At 50.7% G+C, this 19,569-nt stretch overlaps 1 protein-coding gene across 1 annotated transcript in view; it reads right to left on the reverse strand.

The window, feature by feature from the left end:
• The window catches only part of RYR1 (ryanodine receptor 1), a 159,537-nt gene extending 140,526 nt beyond the window's left edge, over window positions 1-19,011 (reverse strand). Inside the window, 4 exon segments of the mRNA XM_087727948.1 lie at window positions 4,928-4,948; window positions 6,234-6,338; window positions 7,858-7,977; window positions 18,961-19,011. Of these exon segments, the coding sequence (XP_087584074.1) occupies window positions 4,928-4,948; window positions 6,234-6,338; window positions 7,858-7,977; window positions 18,961-19,011 (297 nt within the window).
• Window positions 19,012-19,569: the final 558 nt, after the last annotated feature.

Here is a 19,569-nt window from a genome sequence, read left to right on the forward strand (position 1 = left end):
GACTTCAAGAATCAACAGACACCCCACACAAACACCATCTTTTCACCAGACACGCTACCATTCAAGGTCACCATGGTGTATGGCCAAGTTCTCCTCACCATCCAAGCTAGTCAACCCAACGGTTGGCTTCCCGGGTGGCACGCATGGAAGCGGAGGATTTGACCATTTCCATGAGAGACTGTGCCCGGGAAGTTATGTGTTCATCTCCACATGAGATACCCCGCCACATAACGCCGTGGGTCTTCCCTTTCCTGGAAGAGAGTCTCTGGAGCAACTAAGCATTCGATGCCAGATGGACTTGGGGGTTGCAACTCCAACACAACAGCCCAAAGCCCCAAGTCAAAGAGGGCAGAGATGCTTAGTTGTGGGGGGGAAGGGCTAGAGATTACTCGGCTCTTTGCACCACCGTGTAGCTACGTTGGGCCAGGCCAGTTGCAAATCCTTCCCCTCCGCTAAAATTTCAGCCAAGGCTTTGTATGTCCTCCTGTGTTTGTCGATGCAGAAGTTGCAACCCAGTTCCAAGGCAAAAATATGACTCGTCTTGATCTTGATTTCGCAGGGATCAGGGACAATATACAGGGAGTCCCCTAATTTAAGAACGGCGGGGATTCTCTTAACAATGCTGGGGAGAAAAGTCGTAAAGTGGAACAAACTCGCTTCCCAAATTGCTCCCTTAACAACATAAAGGTATCTATCTATCTTTCTATCTTTCTGTCTATCATCTCTCTGTCTGTCTGTCTGTCCGCCCGTCTGTCTGTCCGTCCGTCCGTGTGTGTGTGTGTGTGTTTCAGCATAACTCTGGAAAGCCTCAAGCAATTTCAACCAAGCTTGGTACACAGATGATTTACTCTCTGGAAACAAATATTGTGGGGGATAAGACACTCCTAACACCCCTCAGAGTGTGTGTTCTGTTAAGATACAGCCTGTTGTGCCTTCAAATGGCTTCTACTGTACTGCCGTAAAATGGATTCTACTGTACAGCGCAGTGGAGTCGCCATGGTAACGGCTTCACAGTACTCCTCCCTCTGGTAAGGGGGGAAAATCCAACATTAGAAATTATGTTCAGTCCGGATGTTTCCCCCCTATAATTAAATACTCGAGCAACGCTGGCTTATCAACTAGTAGTAAATAAGATTCCAAATTGAGAGCATCATCCTTTTCCTAACTATTTTCCAGTAATAGGTGGGTATGATTTTGACTAATAGTGTTTGCATTGTCAACTAGTTCATAATAAAATACTATGGGATTATTGCTCGGGGAGATTTCCACGATGTCTCAATCTTGTCTCGTTTACCACGTGCCTCTCAAAATGTGGACCTCACCCACCTTGGGAAGAATTCAACTTCTGCATCTTATAGCTCGAGGGGCATACAAGGAGTGACATCCTCAAAGGACGGATCTGCCTGAGCCGTGTCTGCACAAATGGGACCAGATCACAGACTCACGGCAGAAAATGTGTTGTCGTCCCCCAAACAAAGTCAGCAGCTCCAAAGCACACTCAGGAAGGTCTAATTATTTCATGTATCCTTGCAACCATCAAACTCACATCACACGAGCATGGACCCAACTGCTATGCAGACATCATAGTAGGCTACTAGGTCCAAATTATTGGGATAGAGGTGTCAACCCCCAAGAGCTTTGAGTCCAGAGCAGCTGTGGTCCAAGACTACCATTGTTATTGCAGAATTCAAATTATCGCGTGACACGGATAATTGTGTAGCCTTCTCAAATCATCCCGAATAGGGCAGGATCCATAACCTCCTAGCTTAGCTACCTTGTCAACTGCTCCTTCTTCTAACACAGTGTTTCTCAACCTTGGCAACTGGAAGATGCCTGGACTTCAACTCCCAGAAGTCCAGACATCTTCAAGTTGCCAAGGTTGAGAAACACTGTTCTAACAGCTCCCTCTGGGGTGTCCCCCCCCATTTTATCCCAATAAAAACAGCAAGAAAAGAGACATTCATTCCCCTTTGGCAGGTTCAACATGAGTTGCTTGTCAACTGGGATTTCACGGACGATCGTCCCCAAAACTTAAAACGGGGGTCGAGGGACATGATGAGAGCCAAGATCATTCCCCTTAGAAAGGCTGTGACGAACCTTTCTGGAACCCCATCACGTTGCTTCTGGGTTCATGATTTTGGTGAGTAGTGTATTTTTTTGGAGTATAAGACGCACCTTTTTCCCCTCAAAAAAGAGACTGAAAATCTGGGTGAGTCTTATACACTGAATGCAGCATTTTTGGCCTCCCAAAACCCCACCCTTTTCACCAAAATGGCCATGCAGAGCCTTTAGGAGGCTTCCAGGGTGCTCTTGGGGGCTGGGGAGGGCAGAAATGAGTGAACAATGGACCATTTTTTGCTCAATTTGCCCCCCTCCAGCCCCCAGGAGCACTTTACAAGCCTCCTAAAGGCTAATCATGCCCTTTTTAAAAAAATAAAAATGGGCCTGTTTTCGCGAAAAAAACGGGCTGTTTTGGGGAGATCTGCAGAGTGCAAAAACTTTTTTTTTCTTAGTCGCCTCTTCAAAATCTTGGTGCGTCTTAGGCTCCGAAAAATACGGTAAGTTGTGGCAGACCACGTTCCGTTCCAGGATAGAGAATTGTTCCCTCCCAACCCTCCGTGTTGTCAAATGCAAACCGCCATGTTTCTTTCGTCCCGCTTCATTCAACCTGTGAAAGAGTTTCCAGAAGGAAAGTGGGCTTCACTGAGGGGAACCATGCAATGAAGGGAGACGGGGACACAGGGACCAATCTGGGAAACCACAACCATCAATCGGAAGGAAGATGGGTTGAAAACGTGGAAGGAAGGAAGGAAGGAAGGAAGGAAGGAAGGAAGGAAGGAAGGAAGGAAGGAAGGAAGGAAGAAGTGCGAGAGAGGGAGAGAAAGATTATTGGAGGGAGGGGACGAGGGGGATCCCACCTGGTTTTCAACAAGGAAGACCCCACTGCGAAGTACTGTGGGGCGGGCAAGTCAACTTCAAAAACTGTCCTACTGCTCTACATTTCCATAAGTTTCCTCAGCTGCTCCTAAGCTTTTCTTCATGATGGAGAACCCGCCTGTGGCCAAACTGGGACCGTTGGTGGGAAGGGGGGACATGATAAAAACACAAAACAGAACAAGGCCCGCTCCACATCCCACCCCCCCTTTGTGAGAATGCTGACTCAGTTCTGGGAGGTAGAATAGAACAGAATAGCAGAGTTGGAAGGGACCTTGGAGGTCTTCTAGTCCAACCCCCTGCCTAGGCAGGAAACCCTAGACCGTTCCAGACAAATGGCTATCCAACATCTTCTTAAAGACTTCCAGTGTTGGGGCATTCACAACTTCTGGAGGCAACTTCTGTTCCACTGGTTAATTGTTCCCACTGTCAGGAAATTTCTCCTCGGTTCTAAGTTTCTTCTCTCCTTGATTAGTTTCCACCCATTGCTTCTTCTTCTGCCCTCAGATGCCTTGGAGAATCCCTCCCTCCCTTGCTCCTTCCTTCCTTCCTTCCTTCCTTCCTTCCTTCCTTCCTTCCTTCCTTCCTTCCTTCCATAGTATAAAATAGAATAGAATAACAGAGTTGGAAGGGACCTTGGAGGTCTTCAAGTCCAACCCCCTGCCTAGGGAGGAAACCCTATACTGTTCCAGACAAATGGCTATCCAACATCTTCTTAAAGACTTCCAGTGTTGGGGCATTCACAACTTCTGGAGGCAACTTCTGTTCCACTGGTTAATTGTTCCCACTGTCAGGAAATTTCTCCTCGGTTCTAAGTTTCTTCTCTCCTTGATTAGTTTCCACCCATTGCTTCTTCTTCTGCCCTCAGATGCCTTGGAGAATCCCTCCCTCCCTTGCTCCTTCCTTCCTTCCTTCCTTCCTTCCTTCCTTCCTTCCTTCCTTCCTTCCTTCCTTCCTTCCTTCCATAGTATAAAATAGAATAGAATAACAGAGTTGGAAGGGACCTTGGAGGTCTTCAAGTCCAACCCCCTGCCTAGGGAGGAAACCCTATACTGTTCCAGACAAATGGCTATCCAACATCTTCTTAAAGACTTCCAGTGTTGGAGCATTCACAATCTCTGGAGGCAACTTCTGTTCCACTGATTAATTGTTCTAACGGTCAGAAAATTCCTCCTTAGTTCTAAGTTGCTTCTCTCCTTGATTAGTTTCCACCCATTGCTTCTTGTCCTGCCTTCAGGTGCCTTGGAGAATAGCTTGACTGCCTCTTCTTTGTGGCAGAATGCTGCTGTCTGTGCGAAGGGATCGCACTCTGGAAAAGCCAAACTTCTGGGTTCTGGCACACATGAGCAATAGCAATAGCAGTTAGACTTATATACCGCTTCATAGGGCTTTCAGCCCTCTCTAAGCGGTTTACAGAGTCAGCATATTGCCCCCACAGTCTGGGTCCTCATTTCACCCACCTCGGAAGGATGGAAGGCTGAGTCAACCTTGAGCCGGTGAGATTTGAACCGCCGAACTGCAGATAGCAGTCAGCTGAAGTGGCCTGCAGTACTGCACTCTAACCACTGCGCCACCTCGGCTCTTAGCTGGCTGGTGCTCATGCGCACGTCCTTTTTTTTGGCACGCGTGCGAAGGACGGCCGATCGCCGCACGCACACGCATGCCAGAAACCCAGAAGGCAAACAGGCAAGGTCGCGTGTGCCGGGCGACATGGCTTCACGTGACGCTTTGGGCACGCGCGTCACAGGTTCGCCATCGCGGTTCTAGGTTTAACGTCCTCACCACCCTACGGCAAATCCACTGTCTTCTTGAAATCTGTCGCTTGTCTATTACGGGCTGCTTCTGGAGAGGTGGGAACCCCGAGGAGGAAAACAGGAAGTGGGCGGCACACACCAAAAACGGGACAGGGAGAAGAGGGGGAAACGGTTTAGAAGGAAGGGCATGAAGAGGAGGAGGAGGAGGGATCACGGCAGCGGCTGAAGATAGCACCTACCCACTTGTCCAAGTCAACACCCTATAGGGTCAGTCGGCAGATTTGAGAAGCCAAAGAAAAGAAGAGGGAAAGAAAGTGAACCATTGATGATTACTCAGACCAACGGCATCGCGGGGTACCTGAGGCTCGCTGGACGCCTCCCTTCACCCCTTAAAAGGATCCCCCACACACACCCACACACCTTCCATTCATTCACCATTCCAGACGCCCATCCGCTTCAAATACCCAGGACACGCTCCGCCTCCAGTGAGGACCATGGGATCAAACCAGGAAGGGATACCCACGATCATATCTTGGGTTTTCACCCATTGGGAGTTTTAGAGGGGAAATGTTTTTGCGTTCCACCAGCTGTTTGAGAAGTAAAAAAAATCAAACCCGCGAGGTGCCTCTTCTTTCAATACAGCTGTGGGATTGCTGCTGGTCAGGTAGCTTCCCGTGGCTTAGCACCGTTAAGAAATTAGTAACGTTGCTTCCCCACTACGGCCGAATGCTAGTTTCCCACAAGTAGCTAGGTGCAATTAAATTTGAGAATGTGCACGAAGCTGCCAGGAGAAGGGAGCAGCTAAAGAACAGGGGTCGACTTGGGAGGAAGGCCACAGGTGGACGATGAATGGCCCCTCCCAGAGGAAATAAAAGAGGAGCGACAGGGGAGTGGAGTTTGCAGGAGACTATTAGTTTGCTTAATTGGTTCGGGACTCTCCGGGACTCCTGGCCAACTTTTGCAGATATCAGCCTGGCAGTTCTCCAAGCCAGATAAGGTCTGTGACTGTAAATCCTCCCAAGCCAGATAAAGTCTGTGACTGTAAATCCTCCCAAGCCAGATAAGGTCTGTGACTGTAAATCCTCCCAAGACAGATAAGGTCTGTGACTGTAAATCCTCCCAAGACAGATAAGGTCTGTGACTGTAAATCCTCCCAAGACAGATAAGGTCTGTGACTGTAAATCCTCCCAAGACAGATAAGGTCTGTGACTGTAAATCTTCCCAAGACAGATAAGGTCTGTGACTGTAAATCCCCCCTTGAAAGACTTTGCTGGATATGAATGATCAGAATTCACAGCAAATCAATAAAAGGGGTTTTTGTCAGGACCAGGAGTTTGCTTCATGCTCTTGGGAAACCTCGGTCAGAACAATAGTGCCAGACGCATGAAAGAGAGGCTCAACATCTCTCTTGTAGCTTTCTCTCTCTCACACACACACACACCCGCAGACACATTCTCATCCCTGTCTTAACTCAAGGAGGCCACGCCAAGAGCTGCCTTTCTAACTCGCTGCCCGCAAAGGAAGGAAACGTTTTCCCCTTCTTACCTCGACGCCGGCTTCCACAGTATTGGCCAGCATTTCCTGCAGGGCTCGTACGGACAAGGATTGCTCCAGACTGAAGCAACATATTGCCAGATCCGGAGGGACTTTCTACGTGGGGAGAGAAAAGTAGATGTAAGTTTCTGTTGACTGGAGTTTGACAACCCATCTGCCCCCACAACCACCCGAGTAGCGACGAAAAAGTATACAATAGAACTTTTGCAAGCTCATCAAACGTCCAAGGCACGATTCCCGTTCGGCCTAGTTTGGTCAAGGTCCCAGGTTAGAGAGCAAGAGACCCCGGAGTTCGAATCCTTCTTCTAACACAGTGTTTCTCAACCTTGGCAACTTGAAGATGTCCGGACTTCAACTCCCAGAATTCCCCAGCCAGCATTCGCTGGCTGGGGAATTCTGGGAGTTGAAGTCCGGACATCTTCAAGTTGCCAAGGTTGAGAAACACTGGCCTAGAGGATCCTGGGTTGCCCACTCCCCTCTTTGGAAGAGCTTTACAACTCCCGCTGCCTTAAGAAAATCCAGGCTGTTGTGGCAAAGTGGTTAGAACAGTGTTTCTCAACCTTGGCAACTTGAAGATGTCCGGACTTCAACTCCCAGAATTCCCCAGCCAGCGAATGCTGGCTGGGGAATTCTGGGAGTTGAAGTCCGGACATCTTCAAGTTGCCAAGGTTGAGAAACACTGCTTTAGGCCAATCAGCAGGAGATGGTGAGTTCTAGTTCCATTGTAGCCAACGAAAGCAGTTGGGTGACTGTAGGCCAATCCCCAGGGGATGGCGAGTTCTAGTCTTGCCTTAGGCAGGACAGCCCACTGGGTCCACTTTGGGCCAATCAGCAATAGAGGATGAATTCTAGTCCCGCCTTATGAATGGAAAGCTCGCTGGGTGACGATGGGCCAATCACCGGGAGACTGGGAGTTCTAGCCCTGCCCTAGAAATGAAAGCTAGTTACGTGACTTTGGGCCAATCACAGGGAGACGGTGAGTTCTAGTCCTTCCATAGGCATAAAAGTGTCTTTGAGCTGATCCCTCCTTTTCAGCCTACCTCCCAAGGTTGTTGTGGGGGAAACTCAGGAGTAGGAAGGAGTATGATGAATAGGTTCACCATACTTATAATTCATAAAGGCAGGATAAACATCTAATAAAGAAATAAATGATATAAAGGTAAAGGTTCCCATCGCACTTATGTGCTAGTCGTCCCCGACTCTAGGGGGCGCTGCTCATCTCCACGTTGCAAAGCCAAAGAGTCAGCGCTGTCCGAAGACGCCTCCGTGGTCAAGTGGCCGGCATGACTAAACCCTCAAAGGCGCACGGAACGATGTTACCTTCCCACCAAAGGTGGTTCCTATTTTGTCTACTTCCATTATTTACATGTTTTCGAACTGCTAGGTTGGCAGAAGCTGGGACAAGTCACGGGAGCTCGCTCCGTCACGCGGCGCTAGGGATTCGAACCGCCGAACTGCCGAACCATCCTGATCGACAAACTCAAAGAAAGACAACTTCTCCAGACCAATAGACGTCACTCCCTAATTCCCAGTATGAAAGCAGGGAGGGCCGGCTAAGCTGTTGTTCATGCACCTTTCCAGCCTGGCACCTGTATCACCTTCCCTCGGTACGCACCTGAGCATTAGAGGTAGGTTCCAGAAAACAGAGCCGGTTTCCAAAGCCTTCGGTAGCCAGGCATAACTTGAGCTGTTCATTGAAGACCACAGCTGAACACTGCAGAACGACCTCATCATCCTAAGGGAGGGGGGGGAAATTGTAAAGAATTATACATATTTGAGGTCCTTCCTATTGGAATTCCAATAGGAATATGAAACGGCTACTCTTCCAAAATATTTTTTTCAAACTTGGCCATCATGCTGGCTGGGAAATCCTTGGAATTGCAGTCCACTCATCTTAAATTTCGAAGGTTGAGGAAACACTCCCTCCTCCCTCCCACACCCCCTGCATGTGGTCAACTTAAAACCCTAGTAAGACCACACCTGGAGTACTACAACTAATTTTGATATCATCTTTGCAACATTTCCACATCGGTAAGCCCCTATTATACTCTTTTTATCCGTACATGTATACATCTATCTATCTATCTATCTATCTATCTATCTATCTATCTATCTATCTATCTATCTATCTATCTCATTCTTTCTTTCTTTTTTCTATCTATCTATCATCTATCCATCTATCTATCATCTATCTATCTATCTATCTATCATCTATCTATATATCTATCTATATATTTATCTATCTATCATCTATCTCGTTCTTTCTTTCTTCTTTCTTTTTTCTATCTATCTATCATCTATCTATCTATCATCTATCTGAGCCAAGGTGGTGCAGTGGTTAAATGCAGCACTGCAGGCTACTGCTAGATCAGCAGGTCAGCGGTTCAAATCTCACCGGCTCAGGGTTGACTCATCCTTCCATCCTTCCGAGGTGGGTAAAATGAGGACCCAGATTGTTGGGGGCAATATGCTGACTCTCTGTAAACCGCTTAGAGAGGCCTGAAAGGCCTATGAAACGGTATATAAGTCTACTGCTATTTATCTATCTATCTATCTATCTATCTATCTATCTATCTATCTATCTATCATCTATCTATCATCTATCTATCTTTCTTTTTTTCTATCTATCTATCTATCATCTATCTATCTATCTATCATCTATCTATCTTTCTTTCTTTTTTTCTATCTATCATCTTATCTATCTATCTATCTTACACATTTTTCATCTACTAATATAATTTATACTTACATTTCTTCTATGCATATTACTCTATCAATGTACTTATTTCTACACATCTTATATCTATGTGCATATATTCCTCATAACTATTATTCCGTACTATTTCATATACAATATATCTTACGTTCCCCCTCCCTCTTATTAATTGTGCAGGTTTTTTTATTGTTTTCTACTTTCTTAATCGTTTTCCCTTTAATGCTTTCTTATTCTTTGCCTCTTTCCTCTAGCCATTCGTGCCATAAATGCCATACTAAGTAATACTCAGATTCTCCTTTGTCTTTTATTTCTTTTGTAAGTCTGTCCACTTCAGCACTTTCTAAATTTTTTATATCACATTTTCTTCGGTTGGTATATTTTTGTTTTTCCAATTTGGTGCGTATATGATTCCTGCTGCAGTTATTACGTGTAGTATTATTAAGTATTGAATCCCCCCCCCCATAATTCCCTGTCATTATCCCTAATGGAAATAGTTCTGGTTTTAGTTATATTGATTGTGTGGTTATCTCTCCCAGGCAGTTTTTTATACTTATCCAATATTTTTTTTTTGCTGATGTACAACTGGACTTTCAGAGGCAGGACAACTTCCCATCACCCCAGCTGCCAGATCTGGCATCCTTCATCCATCAAGGGCACCGTGAAGAAAATCTGCAGCAACAGTGCGGGGAATTAAAGGCAGAGGGGGGGACACGTGCGCACCATGCGCACCAGCCAAAGAGCTGAGATGCGCAACCAAGGATGGAGACCTTGGAACACAGCCACGATGGGGAAGGTGACTCAGGAAGGAGCCAGGACGACGACATCAGCGTCCCGCTGACAGATGCTCCTCCACCCCGCTGGTGTAGGCGACGCAGGCTGAGAATCACCACCATCATCTTTGAATGATCCCATAATGCCTTGCGAGGTGGAATGTAGGCGACGGATAAGAACTAGCAGAGTGATTTAATGGCCAGATGCCTTTCCTGTCACCAGCCTGGAGTTTTGTTCGGCAGATATATTCTCACTGTGAGAACTCAGAGAGAGAAATATCTGTACCTAGAAACGAACTCACAGCCTCCCGATTGTGAGGCGGGAGCTCCATCTCTAGGCCACCGCACCACTCTCGACGCGGGCCGAGAACAAGGATGGGAAATCAGGATAGTCCTCGCCTTGCAACCATTCATTCACTGACCGTTCAAAGTTACGACAGCACTGGGGGAAAAAGTGACCTCCAACCGTTTTTCATACTTAGGACTGTTGCGTCCTCCCCGCAGTCAAAATTTGAAAGCTGGCCACGGGCTCGTATTTATGACTGTCGCAATGTCCCTTTCGGGAACTTCTGACGGGCAAAGTCAGAACTGGGGAAGCCAGATTCATTTTACAACCCGGGGACCAACATAACAATGGCAGAGATTCACTCAAACCGCCGTGGCACGAACTGTCTCGCTTAAGAACAAACATTGCGGTCGTAAGCGAAGGACTTCCTGTCCTTTTGTCTTAAGAACAAACATTGCGGTCGTAAGCGAAGGACTTCCTGTCCTTTTGTCACTGTCACCTTTTCACTTTTGGAAATACAAATACAATAGCAGAGTTGGAAGGGACCTTGGAGGTCTTCTAGTCCAACCCCTGCCTAGGCAGGAAACCCTATACTGTTTCAGACAAATGGCTATCCAACATCTTCTTAAAGACTTCCAGTGTTGGGGCATTCACAACTTCTGGAGGCAAATTCTGTTCCACTGATTGATTGTTCTAACTGTCAGGAAATTCCTCCTCAGTTCTAAGTTGCTTCTCTCCTTGATTAGTTTCCACCCATTGCTTCTTGTTCTGCCCTCAGGTGCCTTGGAGAATAGCTTGACTCCCTCTTCTTTGGGGCAACCCCTGAGATATTGGAAGACTACTATCCTGTCTCCCCTGGTCCTTCTTCTCATCAAACTAGATATACCCAGTTCCTGCAACTGTTTTTCATATGTTTTAGTCTCCAGTCCCCTAATCATCTTTGTTGCTCTTCTCTGCACTCTTTCCAGAGTCTCCACATCTCTTCTACATCGTGGTGACCAAAACTGAATGCAGGAGTCCAAGTGTGGCCTTCCCAAGGCCTTATAAAGTGGTATTAACTCTTCACGTGATCTTGATTCTATCCCGCTGTTGATGCAGCCTAGAACTGTGTTGGCTTTTTTGGCAGCTGCTGCCCACGGCTGGCTCCTATTTAAGTGGTTGTCCACTAGGACTCCAAGATCCCTCTCACGGTTACTACAAGTGAGCAAGGTACCACCTATACTGTACCTATCATTCTTTTAAAAAAGTATATTTTTTTAAAAAAATGCCCTGATAAACCATCTGTCCCCCAGCCTCCCCCACCCCTCCGCCCCTCTTATTCCATCTGGCTGATCTTCAACCCAGCCGGCTCGTCGCCCACCCTGGCTTCAGCCCCTGGAGATCAGGTTCCTTGGCGGACTATTTTGGCCCTAGGAATGTGTCCCATCAGCTGCGGCTTCTGCAGAAAGACGGACGGATGAGTTTAGGGTCTGTTAATGCCCCCCCCTTCCGCAGAGATGGGGAAGGGGCTCCAAGGGGCTCAGCCAAACTCAGCCAGGCTGGGGAATTCTGGAAATTGAAGTCGCGAGGCCTTCAAAGTCTCCGAAGTTGGGGAAACTAGAGTTCTCCACCCAACTCACCCATTCTGGACACCCTTCAAACTCCCCAAATCTTAACTTCAAAGCAACTCACGAGAGACAAAATTTAAAAATCGAGTCCTTTGGAGGAGGAAAAGCCCTTTTTGAGGATGGCTGGGATTTTATTTTTTTTCCAGCCAGGAAAAAAAAAAGATGGGAGAAAAAAAATTTGCGGAACAGAAAGATCCAATTTTCTTCTGTTGGAAGCCCCTCTTCCCAGCCCCCATGTTTCGCCCGCCTTCGTTCCCCGTTCCCATGGGCCTGGGGTGGGGGAATGGGTATTTTGGGACTCTGCACCTGTTCCGAGGCATTGCTGCAACTCTGGGTAAGCACATAGCTCAGAGCCCGGGGAACTTGCTGACATACAAACACACTCACACACACACGCACATACCTCCCCAGACCGCTCAAGAGTGACTTTGGGGCAAAACAGAGCCGAGGGCGCACTCGCACCCAAGGTGAACAGGGGAGACCTGTGTCCCCCCCCCCCAAATAAGCATGGAATTAAAAAAACAGCTGTGCAAAAGATATAATGTAAACCATGGATGATGGTTTACAGGCCTCGGTAGCAGATATCAGGGTGTCTCCTACCTTGGCAACTTTAAGCCTGGCGGACTTCAACTCCCAGAATTCCCCAGCCACTCTCCATCCTCCCTCCCTCCCCTCCCTCCTTTCTTCCTTCCTTCCTCCTTCCCTCCCTCCCTCCCTCCTTCCTCCCTTCCTTCTCTCCCTTCTTCTTTCCTCCCTCCCTCCCTGCCCAATCCTCCTTCCTTCCTCCCTCCTTTCTTCCTTCCCTCCCTCCTTCCCTCCCTCCCTTCTTTCCCTCCTTCCTTCCTCCCTCCCGCCTTCCTTCCTCCTTCCCTCCTTCCTCCCTCCCTTCTTTCCCTCCCTTCTTTCCTCTATCACTCTCTGCCTCATCCTCCTTCATTCCTCCCTTCCTTCTTCCTTCCCTCCTTCCTTTTTTCCCTCCCCCCTCCCTCTCTCTCACACCTATAGAAATTCGCTGGCTGGGGAATTCTGGGAGTTGAAGTCCGGACATCTTCAAGTGGCCAAGGTTGAGAAACACTGGGTTAGAAGCAGGTGATAGGAAGCAAACCATGCCATGCCTGCTTAGGCTCAGGACGTTTTGTGAATGCAGCAACGACGTTTCCTCATCCTAAGCTTAGGATTCCGTGCATTGTGTGAAGCCAATCAAATGCCGTCTTTTATTACCCATCCAAAGCCCTCGGCAAAATCTTCTCAGAGCAACTCCCAGAATTCCCTAGTCAGCTTGCTTTGACTTCAACTCCCAGAATTCTCCAAGCCAGGTTGCTTCGACTTCAATTCCCAGAATTCCCCCCTCAGCATATGTGGCCTTCAACTCCCAGTTTCCCCAAGTCAGCATGTACGACTTCAATTCCCAGAATCCCCCCCTCAGCATATGTGGACTTCAACTCCCAGTTTCCCCAAGTCAGCATGTGTGACTTCAATTCCCAGAATTCCCCCCTCAGCATAGGCGGACTTCAACTCCCAGTTTCCCCAAGTCAGCATGTACGACTTCAATTCCCAGAATTCCCCCCTCAGCATATGTGGACTTCAACTCCCAGTTTCCCCAAGTCAGCATGTGCGACTCCAATTCCCAGAATTCCCCAAGTCAGCTTGCTTTAGACTTCGACTCCCAGAATTCCCCAGTCAGCACAAGGTGGAGTTCAACTCCCATTTCCCCAAGCCAGCATGCGTGGACTTCAACTCCAGAATTCTTTAGCCAGCATGTCGCCTAGGGAATTCTGGGACTTGAAGTCCACAAACCTAAAGTTGTCAAGAGTTAAGAACGATTGCCCTGGAAGACTGACGGCAAACGTTTTTTTCTTCTGCTCGGGTGCCAAAAGGGCGTGCGCGCAATACCACATGTGTGCGTGCCCACACCCATGCATGCACAACACACACACACCCCACGCATGTGTGCAGGCCTCACTGAAGCCTCTGGATCTCTGGTAGGCCCGTTGGGGAGTTTTTCGCCCTCCCCAGGCTTCAGGAAAGACTCCGGAGCCTGTGGAGGCGAAAAACAGGCCCAGCGGACCAACTGGAAATTCGTTTCCAAACTCCCAGTAGGCCTGTTGGGCCTGTTGTTCTCCATCCACAGCTTTCCTGAAGCCTGGGGAGGGCGAAAAATGGCCTCTCACCACTTTCTGGAAGGCCAAAAATCAGCTGGCCTTCATGCACAAAGGGCCATGCGTCAGATATGGCTTCATAGGCTCAGCCCCAGAGAGAGAGAGGCAGCGTGGTGTGGTGGTTAAAGCAATGAAATGGAGGGACATCTTCCCTTCGGGATAAAAGCCAGCTGGGCGTCTTCGAGCCAGGCACTTCCTCTCAGCCCTAAGAAGCCAGCAATGGCCAGTGTTTCTCAACCTTGGCCACTTGAAGATGTCCGGACTTCAACTCCCAGAATTCCCCAGCCAGCATTCGCCAAGCGCTTATTTCAGGGGTCAAATGAAAATAAGACCCTGCCTTGTCTTATTTTGGGGTAAACACGGGAGTTTACAATCCAGGCTGTTGTGGCAAAGTGGTTAGAACAGTGTTTCTCAACCTTGGCCATTTGAAGATGTCCGGACTTCAACTCCCAGAATTCCCCAGCCAGCATTCGCCAAGCGCTTATGTCAGGGGTCAAATGAAAATAAGACCCTGCCTTGTCTTATTTTGGGGAAAACACGGGAGTTTACAATCCAGGCTGTTGTGGCAAAGTGGTTAGAACAGTGTTTCTCAACCTTGGCCACTTGAAGATGTCCGGACTTCAACTCCCAGAATTCCCCAGCCAGCATTCGCCAAGCGCTTATGTCAGGGGTCAAATGAAAATAAGACCCTGCCTTGTCTTATTTTGGGGAAAACACGGGAGTTTACAATCCAGGCTGTTGTGGCAAAGTGGTTAGAACAGTGTTTCTCAACCTTGGCCACTTGAAGATGTCCGGACTTCAACTCCCAGAATTCCCCAGCCAGCATTCGCTGGCTGGGGAATTCTGGGAGTTGAAGTCCGGACATCTTCAAGTGGCCAAGGTTGAGAAACACTGGGCTAACGGTTCTTGAAAAAGGCTGCTAAGAAAACCGCAGGCGGATTCCAGCCGTTAAGACTGACTTGGATTGCAGAACAGCAACTGGGGGCCTAAACCTGAGAAGGAGGGAGAGCAGCCCTCGGCCGGCCGAGATAAATAAAGGTCCGTAACCGGAGAAGCTGCCCACCAGGCCATCCATGTTTCCCTCTGACTCTCTATGGAAGCGGAGGGGAGATTTCGAAGCAGCAAGAGAGAAAACTTGAATAGCCCGGAGGGGTTCGGACGTGGGTGTTGGAAGGGATTCCTGAGGATTCGGTGGGCAGCCAAGAAACGAAGTCGGCGGATCCTTCAACCAAGGAATCCAGAATTCTTACCCGAGGGAGAAATTGTGCAAAGCTGAAATTATACTTCGGATGCAATGTGCAAAGAGCCAACTCTCTGGGGAAGGGCTTAATGTTGAGGGAGGGAGGGAGGGAAGAAGGGAAAGGGAAAGGAAAGAGAAGTGGGGAAAGGAAGGGAGGAAGGAAGATGGGAAGAAGGGAGGGAGAAGGAAGAGAAGGGAAAAGGAAACGGAGGAGAGAGAGGGAGAGAAGGAAGATGGGAGGGAGGAAGGAAGGAAGAGAAAGGGAAGGGAAAGGGAGGAGAGAGAGGGAGAGAAGGAAAGAGAGAAGGAAGGAAGGAAGGAAGATGGGAGGGAGGGAGGGAAAATGAACGGAGGAGAGAGAGGAAGAGAAGGGAGGAAGATGGGAGGGAGGGAGGGCGGGAGGAAGGAAGAGAAAGGGAAGGGAGGAAGGAAGGAAGGAAGGAAGGAAGGAAGATGGGAGGGAGGGAATGGGAAAAGGAGGAGAAAGAGGGAGAGAAGGAAGGAAGATGGAGGGAGGGGAGGGAAAGGGAAAGGGAGGAGAGAAAGGGAGAGAAGGAAGGAAGGAAGGAAGGAAGGAAGGAAGGAAGGAAGGAAGGAAGGAAGGAAGATGGGAGGGAGGGAGGGAAAATGAACGGAGGAGAGAGAGGAAGAGAAGGGAGGAAGATGGGAGGGAGGGAGGGCGGGAGGAAGGAAGGAAAGAAGGAAGGAAGGAAAGAAAGAAGGAAGGAAGATGGGAGGGTGGGAAAGAGGAAGAGAAAGGGAAAAGGAGAAAGAGGGAGAGAAGGAAGGAAGATGGAGGGAGGGAGGGAAAGGGGAAGGGAAGAGAGAGAGGGAGAGAAGGAAGGAAGGAACGAAAGAAGGAAGATGGGAGGGTGGGAGGGAAAGGGGAAAGGGAAGGGAAAGGGAGGAGAGAGAGGGAGAGAAGGAAGGAAGGGGAAGGAAAAAAGGAAAAGGAGAAGGAGAAGAAGGAAGATGACCACAGCAAGATGGGAGGACTTAAATAACAGCACTGACCCAAAGCTCCTTTTCCAAAAGGCAACTGGACTTTCTTTTTGTTTTTTTTCCTTGAAAACATTTCACTTCCCATCCAAGAGCTTCTTCAGTTCTGGGGAAGGTTTTTCAATGAGAAGCGAAACATTTTCAAGGAAAAAACAAAACCTCCAAGTTAATCCAGTGGCCATTTACCAAACCTGGATGATTTGAGCATCTCCAGAGATGACGGCAGCCACGGCTGCAACGCTGGGAAACCTGAATTCCTGGGGAGAAAACCTTGCGACGTGGTGGGCCCATCACCTTGATGGACCTCCCGCCTGCTGAGGCCAGATTTGGAAAAAACATCAGCTTTACCACGGCATCTAGGCCAGGACCAAACACGTGTCCTGCTGGTACCCATTCGCACGGGCCGTTCCCCTCACAAGGATTAGGATTTATTTATTAGGATTTATTTCATTTATATGCTGCCCTTTTCCCCGAAGGGGACTCAAGTGACCCGTACAATGTCCTTGCCCCATGGAAAAGGCTTGCACCCCAGAGGAAGAGGGGGGAGCAAACAGCTGCCCACATTAATGGGGAGAAAGCAAGTTTGGAGAGAAGCAGGGATGGGTGCGACGGGCTTCAGGCTCCTGCTTGGCCATCCAAGGTCCAGCAAGATTCGCCCGTCTCAGGGGAGGGAGCAGAGGGGAGGAGGAGGAGGAGGAGGAGGAGGAGGAAGCCGAGTCGAACCCAGCACCCTCTACTAAATCCTGAGACGCCACCTGTTCTCAGCCAGCCTGGTCGGCCGCGATCCATCCACTTGGAACAGGAACGGACTCTAATTTTAGTGTCCCAGCGGGGGAAGAAAAAGAGGCCAAAACTTCAACGGCAGAGCCAAAGGGAAGGGAAAAGGTAGACTTTTCCTAGCCATGGCGGTTCCGGATGACGGGAATTCTGGGTCATCGGCCCACCCATCCCAAACCCACCCAGCTGATTCCCGCAAAAGTGGAATTAACAGGATGGCGGTTGGCGAGAAAGCTTCTTTGCAAATAAACAAGCCGCGAAGTTGCCTTCCTTGTTGGGCCGCGGGCATTGAAAGGCGAAGGAGAGAAAGAGGACGCCACAAGGTTGTGTGAATGCGGGCAGGGGGGGATAAATGAGGGAGAGTTTTCCCCCCCACCCCTTTGCCTGGCCATCAACAACCCAATTAGGCAGGCCCACCCCAGATATCAAGGGGGCTGGGTGACCCCCTCCCACCCTGGCTGCCCAAATTTTGGGCCCAGGAGGCTAATTCCAGCCCCCCCTGGAGAAGATGGGATGGGGGTGAGATCACTCCAATTAAAAGCCCCCAACCCAAATCCATTTCTCCCCCCCCCCAGCAGAGAAACCAAAGTGCTCGTTCAGTCAAAGGGCCTCAAACGAGCCAATTCCCCAGACCGTCCTAGGACCCTGTATGTCTCTGTCCCGGGTTCACACATTCGCCCAGGGAAATTCTTACTCCCAACTTTCATCCGACCTTCTTGAAGTCCGCTTGCCCTCCCTCCCTCCCTTCCTCTCTCCCTTCCTCCTCCGCCACCCCACTTTCCTCTGATCCTCCCCTGGGGGGGGTCTGGCACTAAGAGACCGTTTTTTTCACCTTGGCACAGCCCAGAGGGGGGATTTTCACCTGGTGAGGCAGGTTGGGTGAGGGGGGGCACTCTGGACAGGGCGAGCTGGCATTGCCCTTGGCTTGGCTCCCCACCCACCCACCCATTGCGCTCCCCCAATTCTTGGATACCCTTCAAGTTGACCCCCTCCTTCACCTTGGTGGCCCCCAGCCCAGCTCTCCCCAATTTCTGGGAGCCCCTTCCAGCCGACCCCTTCCTCCTCCCACCAGCCTTCCTCCTCCTCTTCCTCCTCCTCCTTCGTCCCCCCCAGCCCACTCCCCACAATTCCTGGACACTCCTTCAAGTCGACCCCCTCCCTCCGCTTTGGTGGCCCCCAGCCCAGCTCTCCCCAATTTCTGGGAGCCCCTTCCAGCCGACCCCTTCCTCCTCCCACCAGCCTTCCTCCTCCTCCTTGGTCCCCCCCTCAGCCCACTCCCCACAATTCCTGGACACTCCTTCAAGTATGTCCCCCTTCTCCTTCCACCAGTCTTCCCCCTCGATGCCCCCCAACCCAACACCCCCCCCAATTCCTGGGAGCACCTTCCAGCTGACCTCTTTCTCCTCCTTCTCATCCTCCTCCTCCTCCTCGGTGTCCCCCAACCCACTCCAGCCCACTCCCCCCAATTCTTCCAGCCGACCCCTTCCTCCTCCCCCTCCTCCTCCTCCTCCTCCTCCTCGGTGTCCCCCAACCCACTCCAGCCCACTCCCCCCAATTCTTCCAGCCGACCCCTTCCTCCCCCTCCTCCTCCTCCTCCTCCTCCTCCTCCTCGGTGTCCCCCAACCCACTCCAGCCCACTCCCCCCAATTCTTCCAGCCGACCCCTTCCTCCCCCTCCTCCTCCTCCTCCTCCTCCTCCTCGGTGTCCCCCAACCCACTCCAGCCCACTCCCCCCAATTCTTCCAGCCGACCCCTTCCTCCTCCCCCTCCTCCTCCTCCTCCTCCTCCTCCTCGGTGTCCCCCAACCCACTCCAGCCCACTCCCCCCAATTCTTCCAGCCGACCCCTTCCTCCCCCTCCTCCTCCTCCTCCTCCTCCTCCTCCTCCTCCTCCTCGGTGTCCCCCAACCCACTCCAGCCCACTCCCCCCAATTCTTCCAGCCGACCCCTTCCTCCCCCTCCTCCTCCTCCTCCTCCTCCTCCTCCTCGGTGTCCCCCAACCCACTCCAGCCCACTCCCCCCAATTCTTCCAGCCGACCCCTTCCTCCCCCTCCTCCTCCTCCTCCTCCTCGGTGTCCCCCAACCCACTCCAGCCCACTCCCCCCAATTCTTCCAGCCGAGCCCTTCCTCCTCCTCCTCCTCCTCGGTGTCCCCCAGCCCAGCTCACCGTCCTCAGAAACTGCACATCGTCCTCTCCTTCGCCGCCTCCTTCGGCCATGGCTGGGCTGGGTGGCGGGATCGGCGGCCCTGGGCTGCTGGGCGGCGGCGGCGGCGGCGGCGGCGGCGGGAGCCGGCCGGGTGTTGTGGAGGCAGCAGCCGGGAGCTCCTGCGGAGACACTAGCCGGCCGTCCCGGCTCCAGCAGCAGCCCCAGCCGGCGAGCCGTCCCCGCCCCCCGGCCCGCCCCTATAAGGAGGGGTGAAAAGACCGCCGGCTCTCCGCCGCCCAGCGGAGCCTCCCGAGGCAGGAGCAGTCTATCGGGGCTCGGCAGGCAAAGCCGGCCCGTGGGTGTGGGTGTCTCTGTGTGTGTGTGTGTGGCTGCTGCTGCTGGGCGCAGGTGCATCGGAGCTACTAATCCACCTGTCGGCTCTCCCCTCCTCCTTCGTTTATTAACCGATTAACGGAGTTGGAAGGGACCTTGCAGGTCATCTAGTCCAACCCCCTGCCCAAGCAGGAGACCTATGGGTCTTCCCTCCCCCCTTTGCAGCCCCTGACTCAACTCACATTGGTTGTTAGTCACTGGGGGGGGGCGGGCGCTCTAAACCAGTGTTTCCCAAC

This window comes from Thamnophis sirtalis, unplaced genomic scaffold, assembly GCF_051295495.1.
Source record: "Thamnophis sirtalis isolate CommonGarterSnake01/CBP01778 unplaced genomic scaffold, rThaSir2_p1.2 scaffold_13, whole genome shotgun sequence".
Taxonomy (NCBI): Eukaryota; Metazoa; Chordata; class Lepidosauria; order Squamata; family Natricidae; genus Thamnophis; species Thamnophis sirtalis.